Genomic DNA, 18,382 nt, shown 5'->3' with positions numbered 1-18,382 from the left:
TGTGGGACTAAATTCTGGCACATCAGTGTCTCTGAAGACTGAAAAATATAGTTAGGGAGACGTATTATTATTATTATTATTAGTGATGACAGGGGTGATACGAGTGATTGTTGATCATATGGTATATAGGTAAAGATCAGGTCATGAAATGGAACAAACATGCACCATGCAATAATGTTCAAACGAGGTCAGAAATATAACATTGCACTTTCCTGGCACGAGAACTGCAGCAAGGGAACTGGAAACTCCTCTTGAAATTTGTAAGTAATTTTTTATTAGCAAAATACAATAATACATAACACTAACCTAACTATTCAGTCTCAGAGAGGTAAGTTTGCTGGGGATACGACCACATCCAAAATTCAAGCTTTAATTGGTTTGCTGTACCTGGTGGGAATTCTGACAGCTAATCTCCTTAATCTGAAAGATTTGTGGAAGACTGATGGCACAGGGATGGAAATATTCAGGCTTATGATGTCCTTGTGAAGATTTCATTTCCTTCTCAGGTTATTGCATTTTGATGACAAGTCAACACAAGAAGAGAGGCTAAAGTATGATGAATTATCTCCCATAAAGAACATTTTTGAAGTATTCCTTAGCAATTGCAAATCTGACTATACTCCATTAGAATGTGTGACAGTAGATAAAAAGTTGGAGTCGTTCTGAAGAAATTGTCGATTTAGGCAATATATACTGAGTAAACCCAGCAAGTATGGGATCAAAATATTTGCTTTATGTGATGCCAAGATGTATTATACGATGGATATGAGAGAGTACATTGGTACAAAATCTGATGGACTATATTCTACAAGTAATGCTCCACTGCTGTATCTACCATTGAGTGAAACACACAAACGTGAATTCACACTAACTTTAAGAGGAAGTATAAGAAAATAAAAACAATACAGAATTGCCACCTGCGCTCACACTGTCAAAACATTCAGAAAGGTCAACCATGTTTGCTTTCAAGGATATTTGTACACTATTGTTGCATATTCCAAGGAAGGGAAAGAATGTGTTGGTTACAATATGTTGGTTATCATCATGATGCTATTGACCAAAGAAAATAGCAAGGCAGAAATAACAGTTACGAACAATAAAACCAAACGTGGTGTAGACACAGTGGACAAGACGTGTCCTGTCTATAACTAGGAAAAACATACATATGATGGCCTATGACAATTTTTTACTCCATGCTGAATGTTGGGGGAACTAAATTGTTTGGTGATTCATACAGACAATAACCCTGACAACTCCATGCCATACACAGTGTTCTTCATAGATTGTCTTATGAACTAGTTGTGGAACATGTGAGAAACTAAGTTATCTTAAATAATCTGTCTTGCTATATTCTGTCAAGAATCTGTGAAATTTTAAAAATTGAACCTGCAGTTTGCCCTCTGGAGAATTCTGCCCACCAGAAGGATTGTTGTGTTTACTGTGATAGGAAGAAGAACAGACCTACCAGGTACAGTAGCTGCAAGAATTGTAATAAATACTTGTGTCTCAAACATGCAAATACCGTGTGCACAGAATGATTGAAGAATGTAGACAGTGACTAAAATGTGTTAAAGGATGTTCATCATATATTATGTATAATGTATTACCTATTTATCTGTGACTGATAATCTCTTTTGAGGCTGTCTCCTGGTTCCTTAAAAGTGATTATTACTTAAACATTGTTCTATAACAATTTGATATTTTTGACTGTTGCATATACTTTTAGAATGATAACATTAATTATTGTACCTCAAAAGTGCATTTCTCTGTTAGTTTTTCATTAATAACTCCTAAATCTACTTGTATTTACGTGCAGACCCACAGACCGGTACGACTACTAACGAGATGAAAGACCGTGCAACTATTGCAGGGTTAAGTGAACCATACTGGCCTCAGTGCTGTACAGAAAATCAAAAGCTGGTATCCCGATGCAGTGCACTCTATTGCAAGCCCTTTATTGTAAAGAAATGCATTGCACATTACCTTATTAGTTTTCAGTTGGTAGCAAAGCCTAGCTGGTGTTGCTTAATCCCTCTGCAATTAATGACAGATATTTTACCAGCAGTTCCCTTGCCCTACCTTTAAAGACTTCATTAGTCAGTGGAATGTCTCATTTCATTGGCTGATGGCTGATAATCAACTCAACATAAAGTTCTTATTGTAGGCCCAATAAGTGGATTATTTTGGCTACCAAAATAAGGTTGTTATCTAGAAGAGGATTCAAAGAAAATTACTCTCAGGTGATCAAGTGCTTGAACCTTTTCTCAGTTTCTGTTTCCAGCTCCAGCCCTATTCTACATGTTTGCTCTCTTCTAACCAGGAAGCATTTCATCATCCTTAAACAATTTTTAAAAAAATATGTGATTTCTACTTTGTATTAAACTATATAATGAAACCAAATTTTTTTAACAGTGTGTTGTCTAGGAATGTCAAGGGACTACAAGGAAAGTTTGAATTCTTCACAAATTTGGATTTAAAACATTCAAATTAATCAAGCTCTATTGCATGAAAACTAAATAGAAAATAAACATCTTCTTAAAGTTAAATTTAATGTCTAACAATAAAAATAAAACAGACTGAAGTTCACTGCAAAATCTCCTCAAGCACTGGTAGAAATTTATCATAAAATTATACAACATCTCAAATGTTCTATTTTGTTACGTACCGGTAACTTACCGTGGAGACATTATACAGTGTTCACTGGAACATTTGCATTCAATAGTATCATGTTCCATACCAAAATTATGTCCCAGTTGATGAGCTACTTGAACAGCTGTTGTGCCTACTGCTCCACCAACGTCTATGGTGATGCCACCAGAGAATTCAGAAGTGCATATGGGACCCTTTAATGCCTTCCCTACAACCCCATTATCAAACCGTATTCTCCTGAAAAAAAAAGTTTGCATAAAATCAAAGAATGTCTTATCTGACAGCAGTAAGTTTTCTTTCATGAAGAAGAATAATGTGCAAAGAGAGAGGTTATATTTTTCCCAGAATTAATTACCCTTTGTTTTTTAAAATGATTGAATTTTTGCATCATCTCATTTTGAAACACAGGTCCCTTAAGTGAGGACAGTATTTCTTCCTCTTAGTTGAACCAGGCTCCTCACTTTCATCTTTCCTACTCTTGTTCTCTTCTGACCACAATAGTGTTAGGTTTACCAAGTCATGTTTGGAAAGAGAGGATTGTGACTAGGGCAATAATAATTATGGTTAGTATCAGAAGAGAGAACAATAGAAAAGGACAAACATGAAAAGAAAAATAAAAGGACAAGGACAATCTCCACATCTTTATACACTGTCTTCAAATAGACAGAGCCTCTCCTCATCAATTATTCTATATCCATCTCTTCTCAGTCCTCAACAAGCTTGTTTCTGCTTCCCAGCTTCACCAGAATCGGAGGCTTCAGTGCTCATTAAGGGTCCATCTTGACAGATCTTCAGTCTTGATATGGGGAATGAGGGATAAGAAGAAAGATTGATAAACAAAGGAAAAGAAGAGATAAAAAGGTAAATACAGGGTGTATTCGTGATGATGTTACAAACTTTCAGGGATGATGGAGGATCAATTTGAGATAAAGAACCATATTCCAGAAATGACTGAGTCAAAAGATAAGCAAAATTCTATTCATTTAAGTTCGTTTACCTGCATAAGTTTCACAAGCTACTCCATTTACATTTTTTTTGTTTGTTGCCATTTGCTTTACGTCGCACCAACACAGATAGGTCTTATGGCGATGATGGGACAGGGAAGGGCTGGGAGTGGGAAGGAAGTGGTCGTAGCCTTAATTAAGGTACAGCCCCAGCATTTGCTTGGTGTGAAAATGGGAAACCATGGAAAATCATCTTCAGGGTTGCCGACAGTGGGGTTCGAACCAACTATCTCCCGATTAATGGATACTGGCCGCACTTAAGCGACTGCAGCTATCGAGCTCGGTCCATTTACAAAAAATGTTCGAAATGTCGTATGGCATCATCGCACTGAGTTCTGTCATACCCGTTTGAATATCCCTGGTGTTGTTTGAACAGTGTTGCAGGCATCAAGAATTCTTGCCAAGAGATCCTCTTCAGTCTCGACAGGTGTCTCATACACAAGGCTTTTCACATGGCCCCAAAAGAAGAAATAAAATGGGGTGAGATCAGAAGAATGAGTGGGCCACAAAACAAGACCTCCTCTTCCTATCCACTTCTCAGGGAATGTCTGATCCAGGTGTTCACGAACCCTCAGTTTGAAGTGACGTAGGGCTTCATCGTATTGGAATCACATCCGTTGACGAAGGGCAAGTGAGATGTGGTCCAGTAAGGTGGGTAGTACATCTCAGAGCACCACTGTGTACACTGCTGCATCTAAGTGGGGAGGAAGAAACGGGCCTACTACGTAATCATTAGTAACTTTTTACTCAAACATTTCTGGATTATGGTTCCTTATCTCACATTCATCCACGTGCCGTTCTCCATTATCCCTGAAAGTTTGTAACATCATCATGGATACACCCTGTATAAAAAGATGAATACAGGTGGTATAAGACTAGGAACATGTGACAAACACAAAAGGACAAATGGACCCTGGTAGATCAGTATAGCCTAAGAGTAATGTAAAATGACAAAAATGACAAGTCATGTTATGGAAAGACAGAGAACTGAATAGCACCAAGTAATATGATAATCACAATGACAGGTTATCATCAGAAGAGGAAGCAATAGATAGAAGAGACAAGGTCAAACATGAAAATATAAAAGAACAAGGGCAATCTCCACATCTTCATACACTGCCATCTACAAGTAATGATTAGGCTCACTGTTCATCAATCTCTGTTCTTCTACATCCATCTGTTTGATGTAAGCAGTGGTTCCCAGAACATCTAAGGGCATCACAGATCTGTCATTGTTCAATCTCATGCGGCTAGAAGCTGCCTGTCCCTCTAAGAAGATGTGTTGTCGCCGGTAGCACAAACGGATACCAGATGCGACTATTTAGCAGGCTAGAGTCTCGTTCATTATCGGAATTAACCAGACAAATAGCTACACCAACTAAGAATGGCCATGCACCACCACCCACCAAATCAAGAAAGAGCTCTCAATCTGTCAATCCTTCCGGTGTGGTGAGGTTTCCCGTTTTGAGTCAAATTAAGCCACAGGCTCCACTCCTGGTGGTGCTCTTCCGTCAATTCCTTTAAGTTTCAGCTTTGCCACCATACTTCCCCCGGAACCCAAAAGCTTTGGTTTCCTGGGAGCTGCCCGCCGAGTCATCGGAGGAGCTTTGGCGGATCGCTAGCTGGCATTATTTATGGTTAGAACTAGGGCAGTATCTGATCACCTTCGAACCTCTAACTTTCATTCTTGATTAATGAAAACATACTTGGGAAATAACCTTATCAAGATAAGACTTTCTGGACCTCCCGAACACTTGCCCGGAAGCATCTGGGGTTGGTGTCAGACTGAGCGAGATGAGGCAGGCTAGTTGTTTGTGCAAAAACTCGCACATTTTTGCTCTGTTATGGAGTTACTTTTCCACTACACTAAAATTCTACAATTTACAATTTATCATCTCCTTCAAAATTCTGGCTAATTCTTGGAATAATAACCTCATGCAAAAATGAGTGATTTCTACAAAATTTCTAACCAAAACAGAAATACAGTAATAGGTACTGGTACTCAAAAATTTTATGTGTTTTTCTAAACCTTTAAGCAACACTTAAAGTAATAAAATCAACCAAAAGTTGTCAAAGAATCGTTATATGAAAGATTTAAAAAATGAATGTGAAACTATCCAGAAAAAAGCAGTAACGGGGCCGCAATGGTGATCAGTGACAAACTGAATGGCCTAGTGAAAGGATATAAACCTGTTAATGATCGCATTATAACACTACGTCTCAAATGCAAGCCACTTTCAATCAACATCATTCAGGTTTATGCCCCAACAGTGGATGCGTCTGATGAAATAATCGACCGCTTCTATCAAGATCTTGATGCTACTGTTTCAGCTTTTCCGAGCAGAGAAATAACTATTGTTATGGGAGACTTCAATGCCAAAATTGGTTCAACACAACATGATGAGCATGTCAGAACATTGATAGGAAGATACGGAATTGGAGAAAGAAATGAACGGGGGAACAGGCTTCTTGAGTTTGCAATTCAAAACAGGTTCACTATAACTAATACAGTCTTCAAGCATCACATACGGCACATGTACACATGGACATCACCTGATGGTCAATATAAAAATCAGATTGACTACATCTTGATCAGTTCAAGATGGAGGTCTTCTGTAATGGACAACAAAACTTGTCCAGGTGCAGTATGTGGCAGTGATCATCAGCTTCTTAGAACAGAAATAAGAATAAAACTTCAAACACCAGTTAAAAGATCACACAGGATACCACAAGTAGTTAATATGTCGTCTTTCAAGGAATCATTGGTGCGAAGAGCCTCCATATTACAGGATCCAGTAACAACTGCAGAAGGGCTGTGGAATGTGACTAAAAACTGGATAGAGTCCTCTTTGAATGAATCTCGAGTACCAAATACTAGAAGGCAACAGTGGATCTCTGACTTGAGCCTTCAGCTTGTAGAAGAAAGAAGGTGCCTTAAAAAATCTGACATTAACACTAAAGAAAAAAGAGAGCAAATCTCTGATCTTGATAGAAGAGATAAGAATAATTTCCTTAGTAACATTTGTTTTGAGATTGAAGACCATGCAAATCAAAACCACAGCAAGGATCTTTTTGACAAAATTAGAATAATCACTTGAGAATTCAAGCCATATTCCTGGAATATACAGAACTCAAAGAGGGATGATGTTGTGGATATAGAGAATGTTCTGGAAACATGGAGATTGTACTGCCAGGATCTGTACAGTGAACAATGTAATGCACAAGACCAAGTGAAAATAGACAAGCAGTCAGATCCTGAACCTGACATCCTCTGAGATGAAGTAGAAATGGCTTTGAAAATGCTGAGAACTGGAAAAGCATGTGGACCTGATGGAATAAGTGCAGAAGTCTTGAAAGCTACAGACGATGCTGGAATTGAAATGCTGTTGAAAATCTGCCAAGCAGTATGGATTTCTAGAAGATGGCCCGAGGAATGGGTACAGTCAATCTTTGTCCCAATCCACAAGAAAGGATCGAGGAAAAAATGTGGAAATTATCACTTAATTGCTTTGATTTCACATGCCAGTAAAGTTATGCTTCATATCCTGCACAAGAGACTCCGGGCATTTCTAGAGTATCAAATTCCTGAAGTCCAGACTGGATTTATGAAAGGAAAAGGTACTTGAGAACAGATCTTAAGCCTAAGAAAAATCATAGAAAAGGCTAGAGAATTCAATGTTCTGGTATATCTGTGCTTTATTGACTACCAAAGGCCTTCAATACTGTCAAATGGAACCATGTTTGGAAAATTTTGGATGACATGGGTTTGCTACTCCATTTGATTGATCTCCTCAAGTCCTTGTATAAGGAAAATACAGCCACTGTGAAGATTCAAAACAAACAGTCTCAGCAGTTTCGTACAAGGGCTGGAGTTCGCCAGGGATGTATCCTGTCACCGTTACTTTTCAATATCTATGGTGAATATGCAATGAGAACTGCATTAGATGGCTGGGACAAAGGGTTTTCCATTGGGGGATGCAAGATCAACAACTTGAGATTTGCTGATGACACCACCTTGATAGCATCATCTGAAGAGGAGTTGACAGAGCTGATCAAGAGAGTAGAGGAAACAAGCCTAGAAATTGGATTACGCCTAAATCGACAGAAAACCAAAGTCATGATTGTTGATCGTAAGAACAACAACAGTCCACATATCAAACAGATTGGAGGGTGTGAAGTTGTACATCAGTATGTATACCTAGGCTCCTTACTATCCAATTCTGGTGGTTCCAAAGATGAAATAAAGCAAAGAATTGAAATAGCAAAGGTAGCAATGATCCATCTGCAGAAGATCTGGAAAGATAACATCATCACCATTAAGACAAAAAAGAAGCTCGTTGAATCTCTAGTCTTCTCAGTCTTCTTGTATGGCGCAGAGACGTGGACCATCCTCAAACGTGATCGTGAACGGATAGAAAGCTTTGAAATGTGGTGCTGGAGGAAAATGTTAAGGATTCCTTGGACAGCTCATCGCACGAACACATCAATCCTGAACCAACTTCAGATAAAAGTTTGTCTATCGTGTAAGGTCTCTCAGCGGATTGCACGCTACTTTGGACATATAATGCGCTGAGACGGTAGTCTTCAAAAGCTGATTGTTGAGGGCAAAGTCCAGGGAACCAGACAACGAGGACGAATACCAACGCGATGGATTGACATGGTGAATGGCCCCCTACAGTGTTCTCTCAGAGTAACCACATTGAAAGCTTTAGGTAGGGAAGAATGGCGGAGTATGGTTCATTGGCTAGAGGGCTGAATATTATCATAGTCACGACGCCTCAGTCATGAGGCAAAACAAAGAAGAAAGAAACTGGTTTAAGACTGACTGAGACTTCTAAGGATTTTAGTGACATGTTTCAGAAGCTCTTCACCAAAATTCCTGAAGAGCTACTGTACATTAGTGGTCAGCATGCCACAAAACCATCTCTTGATGTTGATGACATGTCATCGTTTTATTGAGGGGTCAGGTGCAATGCTCCAATTAATACAAACTCTGTTCATGCACTTCCATTAAACCAATCACATCATTTGACGACCCTAGCTCGCAAAAGTTATTCGTGGCATATGAATTCAATGACGAGCTCAGCTCGCAGCGATGCACTGCTGTATATCAATACATGTTGTCCAGTTACTAACTCACAGATGCCACTTGTATGCATTCTGATCTGAAGTTTAGACATGTGGTTTTGGTTATTTCCCGCGATGCAGGTTATCACACACTTCTGGAACAAGAGGTAAAAGAATCTTTGTTCCTATTATTTCGTTCACGTCAGTTGCAATCATAGCGTCAAGCTAAATGATGGAATACAAAAGCTAATAGATAGTGTTTTAGGGAGTGATTATGAAGACAGTGATGTTTGTGATGACGAAATAGACCCTGAAGATCTTAGTTCGAGTTCGAGTGATGCGTGTAGTAGTGCTGATGACACGGAAAGTGATACAAATGATGACGGTGGGTAAGTCTACGATGAGACCATGTGACCTCCCGAGAGGCCGTAGTTTTGTGTAGGCTGTGCATATGTCATTGAAGATCTACGTGCTTTTAACTCCTAAAGGGGTAAGACCCCTCAGTGTGTTTTTGTGGTGCTGATTTCACCGTGGCCCACATCCTCACAGTATGTGCCGTAGTGCAGGATTTAAATGGGTTTTCTCAGTGAACTGCTACAGTATTTACATAGGATGAAAATGGGTAAAAAAATATCCTTTGTATTTTTCACTATTTGTATTTTAATATTAAGAGCAGTTTCTTTGATTTTTTTTTTTAGAATTTTTTTTTTAGGAAATTGTTTCGTCATATTTTGAAGAATTTTCTCTTTAGGTCATTTTGTCCCTTTTGTCATGTTATCATCTTATTTTATGAAATTGCATCTGAAAGCCTTATCTAGTAGTTATGCAAATATTGAATATAATATTATTTTGCTAACACAGTAACTGGTGGTGGAAATGTTTTACGGCACAGAAGGTTGCAATAGATGACTGCTCAAGTATAGGCCTAAAATCTCTGTGGTGCGGGGATGAGGTGAGTTGAACAATTGTTTCACACCCACGAGCGGATGTCAGCTGTCACTGTACTTCTTTCATGACACAGACTTTATCCATTCAGTTTTCCAGGAAACAAGTTATTTGGGCATTGGAATGACTGTTTCTTGAAGTCGCAAGACTTCTCTGATACCTAGAGCTGTAAAGGTCAAGGTGGAAGGGGAAGGTGTGGAATTCCCGTGAACGTTATTGCCTCAGTTCCATACAGTTCATAGTGTGCAGTACTTCGAAGTATTGAAGTAACAAATAGTAACCGAGTTTGGTGATAGTGTGTTTCCTGCTGATGGAAGCATCTTATATTGTAAGCTGTGCTAAACCAAAGTATCAGATGAAAGACGGTTCAGTGCTTGCTACCTACAGTTGCTTTGACAACCACCAAGTTCTCACTGTTTAGTACCTTAGGAATTGCACGTTGGGTTAGTGTCAGCTAATATTCCACTATTTAAACTCTCTAATCCAAAATTACATTAATGTTTAGAAAAATAAACAAACCAAGAAATACCAGATGAGTCAACTTTACATAAGAATTATTTGTCACAGTTCTACGAAGAAACATTAAATAAAATAAGGTGTGGTACTCATAGAAAGAAGCTGTGGGTTTCTATTAATGAGGCACCTAATGCTGTGGGGCTCTATGTTGCCCACTTTGTGAATGGAACACTGGAATTGAATGGACCAGCTGAATTATTGTTATTGACTGCAGAGTTGTTAGAAAAGGTCAATTAAACGATGACATCCAAATTGTTTGACAGTGCTGTTTCTTTTGTGGCCTGATGCAGGGGCGTAATGTTAGGACCTGTAGGGCCTGCAATGCAGGTGGGTCCAGGCCTTCAAGACGCCCCACAGACTCCTCACAAAAATATAAATATAACCTTATGTCACTCTGAACGGAAATGGTCAGAAGATCAGATCACGACGAAATAATTTGTTTTTACATTTGAACATAGAGGAATTGACATTCAGTTGCATTTAGCAATTTAAGCCTAACACAACTTCAAAAAAGTCTGAGTATTTTGTTGAAATAGGACTAACTTTGAAGATAGTTTGTTTGTTTAGGACACTTATGAAGAGCTCCACATTTAGTATGCGGGCCTTTATTGTACTTGACGTGCACAGTTCACGACCTCTTCCTCTGTTGCAGAGAGCTGCTCACTATGCACCGTCTTTCTAATTTACCTGACAGAATTTTTATGCCATGCACACAGGAATATTCATGATAATTTTTTGTCTCTTCTCAAACCATTCAGCGCTTAGAGATTCAGTTATACTGGAGCTTAGTCATTTTCTTTCCCTTACAGTTTTCTAAATACAACAAATAATTTAAGACCATTCTCAAAATTATATTGAATGCAAGTTTTTTTGCAGAATTTCAAAGTGCTACGTTGATCTAAATAAAAGTACACCATTATGTCATTTGTATGAATGTCTCCCATGTAACAATTATAATTGAAGATCACATTAGGTTTTCTCTTCGGCTGATTTCTGTTTCTAGCAGTTGCAGTCACTTCTGTTTCTATTGCAGCTGCATGTGTACTTATAAGCACTTATAGAGATCTTTCCTGTTCAGATCTCACGAATAAAACTGGCTCCTGTCTGAAATATTTATTATAAACTAATTTTTCACAGCAGCTGGTAGTCCCTTCCTGTTTGTTCATATAGTGCCAGTAATGAATGTTCCAACTGAATATAAATGTTTTGCAAGGGGGATTGATGTAAAATAAGTATCTGCATACACATGAAAACCTTTCATAAAATAATTCCCTAGTGACAGAAGTTTCATCACTACAGTAGGCCTATAGGCAGTCCATTATTTTTTATTTCGTTTTTGTCTTCAATGGATTTTGCTCCTTGGTATGTAGGAAACCTGAACACAATACTTACTAACTGCATCACATAACATCTAAAATGTTATCCTCCCACTTGTGAAGGTGCTTATTTGCCATATATTGGAGTATAGTACATGCACCTTTTAGCGATACATGGACACCCTAGTGCTGAATCGGTCGACCTCAGGTATCTTCGAGATTTGTATTGGCAACCTTTGAAACACAAACTATGAATTGCTTATGCATCGCTGTGCGACATTTCTGGCATACACATTACGTACTAGTATTGTTTTTGTTTACACAGCAAAGCCAAACTATAGAATTCATGTAATTATTAAATTAATGTAGTAATGGTCCACTATAATTATAGTATTGAAAGGTGGACCATTACTACATTAATTTAATAATTACATTGTACTTGCAATTCAATACGGACCAGAACCATGAAGTTTATAACCTATGATATAGAATTCATGCTAGAAACAAGATTCACATGGAGAAATATTATATAAAGTTATATAATGTGTGTATGACACAGTTGTTGGCTTATGATAAAGGTTTAGAAAATTCATATCGATCGATTATATTATTGATTCAATTCAGATTTCATTTCCATTCAGTTCACAGTATTACCGGAACCGGGAGAGCTCCCTCCTTACTCCTCACCCTGTACAAAGAAATATCGCTAAAAGGTGCGCAGACTATAGCTGTGTATGGCATTTAGTTCCAACTGATCTTTCGTCTATAGATAGTTGCTGGTGAGGAGTCTAATGATGTCTAAATAGCCTATTAGCATACTCTACAAGGTGCTGGAATTGAGCACAGCAATCATAGTTTGGAGAGCCAGGAGGAGGAAGCTTACTGTTGTCAACTAAATGGAAAATATTAACAAAGAAGCTGAAACCTATTACTTGAAAACATTTCACCAAACCAAGGGGTAGTGAAATGGTCTACAGTATTCCAGTAAGAAACAATGGTAGGTTTCCTTATTAGTCCCATGTTCAGAATGACAGCAATGAACACCCTTATTTCATTAATTTTAGTGCATCTCCAACATCGAGGTGGAAAATTGGGTGACAGTTCATTACATGTAAGGAGTTGGTTAGTGTAACAATTGGTCTCTATGACTATAAGGTGTTTTTAAAAATTAAAATAATCTCTTTTGGTCTGTATTGAAAGGAGATTAACATACAATAGAGAAAAGCGTAATTGATCCACCTTTTTTCAATACAAAGTATGTTGTTAATACAATCACAACATTTTTATTTAGAACCAGTTTTGATGTCTTTGGACACCATCATCAGCCAAAATAGGTCATATGAACAAAGATATACAAGTATTAAAATACATATTGTAGACCCTCAATAACAAATAACATTAATTGAATGAAATAAAAAGTGATGGTGCTTAAAAGTCATTCTTATAACATTTACAATTTATGAACTTGTTGGTCAAATTATAAAATGAAAGTGAAAATATCAACAAATATTTTAAAAGTCTTGATCACTTTGTAATCCCACTCAAACAATTCAGCGGAAACTTAAGCAAACACTTAAGAACGCATCTTTTCTTTTAACTGAAAAAGAAAAGTTGAAGCTTATCAACATGAACCCTAGCTTACCAACTGCGAAAGCAATACCGAAGATCCATAAGGCCGGTGTCGCCATACGCCCTATAATAAACTATAGGCCAAGCCCTTTATACAAACTTGCTCAATATATTCAACAGTTTCTCAAAAAATATTTCACGTTTGCTTCTCATAAATCCATAAAAAATACCGCAGAACTAATTAAGATATTAGACAAATTTGACCTGCAATCGCGCCACACACTGCATTCTTTCGATATTATTAACATGTATGCAGGTATAAAACTGAGCAAGCTCTCTTCTATCATTGAAAATAATCTAAATTCCAACATTCATTTAAGTAAACTTTTGAAATCTATGATTTTATGTGTGTTTTGAAATTGTTAGTGGATAATAATTATTTTACATTTGACAGTGTTGTTTATAAGCAAAATGGCTTGACTACGGGGTCACCGGCCTCTGGTATCTTAGCAGAAATATACTTAGACTTTCTGGAGCACAATGCTATTGAAAAGAATGAAAAGTTTAATAATATTAAGTTCTGGGCCAGATATGTAGATGATACTTTTGTTATCTTCAATGAACTTTCTGTCGATGCATCGAATACTCTTTCAAACCTCAACAACATAGACCCTCACATCAAATTTACACTGGACTCTGAAACTAACGCTTCTATTAACTTTTTAGATTTAACGATCACCAGGCTCCCTTCTTCATTCTCATATAAAATATACAGGGAACCCTCCCATACAGCTTCAACAATAAAACAAGATTCTATGCATCCCCATTCTCACAAATGTGCTACTGACAATAGCTTAGTTGATTGCACCTTCAAAGTTTGAATGTCAAAAGCAGACCTAAATAAATAACTCAATACCATATGTGTGATAGCTAGGTTTAATGGTTATAATAAAATCTTCATCGAATGTATTATCAACAAATTCAGACATTGTTTAAAATCTAATTTAATAAAAGATAATTCTGGACCTAAGTTATTTTCAACCTTTACGTTGAATCAAAACATCTACAGTGTCACCAACTTATTCAAGAAACAAAACGTTAATATTGCTTTCTGTACTAGCAATAGAAATATGGATATTCTTCACAGTTCCAACCCAGTCAACAAATCCAACCCTTTCACTAAGTCAGGTGAATACAGGTTCCAGTGCAACGACTGTAACAGTTTATATATAGGAAAAACTGGCAGGAACTTGAAGATTAGATATGCAGAACATCTTAATGCAATCAAATACAATAGGTTTTCTGCAGTTGGTCAGCACATTCAGGATTATAAACACAAATTAAATGGAATAGATCAGGACTTAACAATATTGGATATGTTGAGCAAAGGTCCCTTACTAGATATCACAGAAACCTGCTACATACATCTAGATCAATATTTCAACCCAAATCTGCACCTGAACGACATTTCTGAAAAGCCCAGAACTTTATTTGATGCTTTTATTTCAATTCTCAACAGTGCTAAACTTCCCAAAAAATAGTTTGGTCTTTCAGATTACACGTAACACGTTATCGCGTTATCCTTCCTCACCACGCCCGTCTGACTCCACCCCTTCCATTACCCCTCTTCTCTTCCCTCATGACCCACCCCTCTCCCTCCCTTACTAATGTTCTACGCTTTCAGTAAGCTGTAGCACCTGTTCCTCACCAATCTCCGTACATACAACAGGCCGCTTGAGGTGAGTCTCTTACTTAAGTTTTCAATTTCTTGCCCTTTTTCCATTATTTCATTTTAACTCTTAACTTTATTTTTCATACTTTAGGCTCCGCATTGGATTGAGAACTTTCTGGCTATATAACTACTCTTCTGTCCATGCCTGCAGCAAGATCCACTTTTTTAAGTACCTCCTAACTAACTGTTTCTTCTTATCTGATAATACAAGCCGCTATCAAACTTTTATATTTTATCTTATCATCAATGTTCTGCATAGGAACTACATTCTTCATCAGTTTTAGATGTTCAATTTTCACCCAGTGTTTAGCAACCCCATGCTCAAGACTTTTTAACCATTACAAAATGATCAAGATTTTTTAAAATATTTGTTGATATTTTCACTTTCATTTTATAATTTGACCAACAAGTTCATAATTTGTAAATATTGTAAGAATGACTTTTAAGCACCATCACTTTTTATTTCATTCAATTAATATTTATTATAGGGTCTATAATATGTATTATAATACTTGTATATCTTTGTTCATATGAGCTATTTTGGCTGATGATGGTGTCGAAGGAAATCGAAACTTGTTTTAAATAAAAATGTGATTGTATTAACAACATACTTTATATGCTTTCCTCTATTATAAGGTTTAGCAGAGAGAAACTGAATGGAGAAACAGATGGAAAGGCATGTTTAGGTCCGGGAATTTCCAAGAAGGAGACAGGAGGTTGAGGAATGTCGTCAGGTTCATTGGGAGAAATTTCCATAAAATGTTCTCCAGAGACATTATCATCATCATCTTAATAATGTACCACCACATTCACAGTAGCTTTAGTGCCATTAGAAACAAATGAACATCTCTTCTTTGGCTGTGGTGATCCAGGGGGTATGTCCGGTATAATTTTGTCACTACTCTCTGAATTAAATTCATTATCACTATCCGATAACAAATTATCCGTGTTAACTTCGCACTGTTCCAAATACTCCATTAATTTATCGTCATCAACACCCGCTGAAAAAAATTCACGTGATCCACTTGCTATTTTGCTTTCACAAATCCACTCACTGTAAGGAACAATCCCTTACTGACTGGTTAGCAGTATTTCTAAACACAGGAAATAACTTTTGTGAAAGCTAAAACACTCTCTTAAAACAGCCAAAGCAAGGCCAGGTACGGTACACAATAACTTGCAGGCTTTTCACTGTACGTTGTCACAAAAGTATGCTCATCACTACAGATTGCCTCAAAATTATGTATATCATAGAATTTTATACCGGCTGATGTAATCGGCGCTGGCAACTTCCAGCTGGAGTTTTCAAGGCTGATCAGATTAGCTTGGGCAATTTAAAGGGCTGGTGCTCACACTACTGCCTGGCTTCAAGAGGGTTAAGGAATTATCTATAGCCCTAATATACCGCATGTAAAGTAGGGTTTTACAACTGAATAATAATAATAATAATAATAATAATAATAATAATAATAATAATAATAATAATAATAATAATAATAATAATAATAATAATAATAATAATAATAGCCTGTCTTTTAGTTTAGTTCTATTTGCTAAGAAAAATCAATAGAAGTATATTTCAGATGAATTGCATAATTCATAACAATTTAACAACCTTCAGGGAAAATATTGTGTACTTTATTAAAAGGAAGGTAAATCACTCACGTGAGTAACTGGGCGTTGTCATTAGGATGCTCCTCAATGAGTTTTGTTCTGCGATATTTTAGAAAATTGGTAAGGGTGACATCACCATTACTATTTAGATATATTTCATCTCCTTCTGTCCATACTACCACACCAATCAACGCTATAAATATGTTGAGTGGCGCATAAATCTGAAAGACAAGTGAAATAATTAATGTCATAATAAATACGTTCTTAAGAACTTTAGAAGATCCTAAAGCAGTAGTTCCCAAACTTTTCCAGCTGACGTACCCTCATGACTGCCATATCATTATTATAAATAGTTTTTCTGAGGAACATGTAGATTTGAGAATAACAAAGAATAACTTAAAGGACTTCAAAATTCAGAACAATGCAACAATCAGTTTTAACAAAAATGAGGATGTGTGGCTGAATATAAATTGAAATACAGTAACAGCATATAAAAAACAACACAAACCTGTAAAAATAACTTGAGAAAACTCATCTTTAGTTTATTAACTGATATCTATAGGATTTATGTTGATTTTAAATATGACTTCAGCTTATTTCTATCATGTAATCATTTCCGTATAAAGAGGTACGTTTGTTTGAGTGTTCAACACAAAGTCTGGTTGTATCCTCAACAGCTCTGCTATCAGCTGTCATAGATGAGCTAGATGTCACTGAAGAGGCATACAAGGGATAATAATAATAATAATAATAATAATAATAATAATAATAATAATAATAATAATAATAATAATAATAATAATAATAATAATAATAATAATAATAATAATAATAATAATAATAATCGTATGGCCTCAGCTACCATGTGCAGACATTTCGATTTGACGCCATCTGACTGTCTGCTCATCAATTTCGATGTTCCGTTTTACTCTAGGCCCACTAGATGGCAGACAGAGTAAACCGGATCTCTCTTGGGCGTCTATGGCTGAGATTTAATGAATTTTGTCGGGTAATTACCAAATGTATCACCAGAGATCTTTTACATGCCGACATCGTACGACATGGAGTATCGAATGGACTTTTCCCGCCCTTCAAAAATCCGACTACCTCTGCCGGCTTTGAGCCCGCTATCTTGGGATCCGGAGGCCGACACTCTACCACGGATCCACAGAGGCAGCTATACAAGGGATGAAGTGACAGTTTTCTGTTGCTTTCCTCATTGCCATTAAATATCAGTCTGCCAAGCCCACTGAAATGTATGCGCCAACCAACCCTATGAATGACATTTTTACACCATTCATAACAGGGATTGACTTTGTAAGGAATGGCATTACTAGCTTCGCTCATATCCCTGTCACTTTCATGCCGTTAAAGCCAAGGACGAGAATGAGACAGGTCAACGAAAGTACTGTAACGAATTTGTTCTAGCCATACCAGGAGGTGCAGATCTCAGCAAAACTATTACACAAAGGCATAACATTTTATTGTGTTTTGACTGGAAAACTACCAAAAATGAAACAAAATTGGTCAGAAATGTTGGTACAGCCTTATGATGAATTTCTCACACTGAACAACAATGAAAGTATGATATGTAACCTGTATTCACCACAATATTTAAGAATAATAACATACACTCTACAAACCACCATAGAAGCACCCAATAGCAAATACAATTCTTCATTCAGGGTTAGCACCAGGAAAGACATTTGGCCATAAAACTGGGCTTAGTTCACACAAAGTGCTGATCCCAGGTTACTGGGAAAAGGCCAGGTAGTAGTAGTAGTAGTAGTAGTAGTAGTAGTAGTAGTAGTAGTAGTAGTAGTAGTAGTAGTAGTAGTAGTAGTAGTAGTAGTACCCACGTAAAGGCCATTCAGGCTTTTGGGCTGTTGAAAGGACCGCTGTTAAGCCAGTTGGCCTGCAGATACTGGTGTACTGGTGTGTCACATGGTTATGGTGATGACATCCTCAGT

At 37.1% G+C, this 18,382-nt stretch overlaps 1 protein-coding gene across 2 annotated transcripts in view; it reads right to left on the bottom strand.

Annotated features, from left to right (window-relative positions):
• Positions 1 to 18,382, bottom strand: part of LOC136877420 (zinc metalloproteinase-disintegrin-like 4a) — a 194,720-nt gene that overhangs the window by 90,218 nt on the left and 86,120 nt on the right. The window contains exons 9-10 of one of the 2 annotated variants that reach the window (XM_067151441.2): positions 16,464 to 16,633; positions 2,677 to 2,886 (exon numbers count right to left, since the gene is read on the bottom strand). In XM_067151441.2, the coding sequence (XP_067007542.2) occupies positions 2,677 to 2,886; positions 16,464 to 16,633 (380 nt within the window). The remainder of the gene's footprint in view (positions 1 to 2,676; positions 2,887 to 16,463; positions 16,634 to 18,382) is intronic. The other variant, XM_067151443.2, reaches the window with a different exon arrangement.

Source organism: Anabrus simplex, chromosome 7, assembly GCF_040414725.1.
Source record: "Anabrus simplex isolate iqAnaSimp1 chromosome 7, ASM4041472v1, whole genome shotgun sequence".
NCBI lineage: Eukaryota > Metazoa > Arthropoda > Insecta > Orthoptera > Tettigoniidae > Anabrus > Anabrus simplex.
Note: the sequence above shows the minus strand (reverse complement) of the source record. Positions and strands in the feature narration are given on the sequence as shown.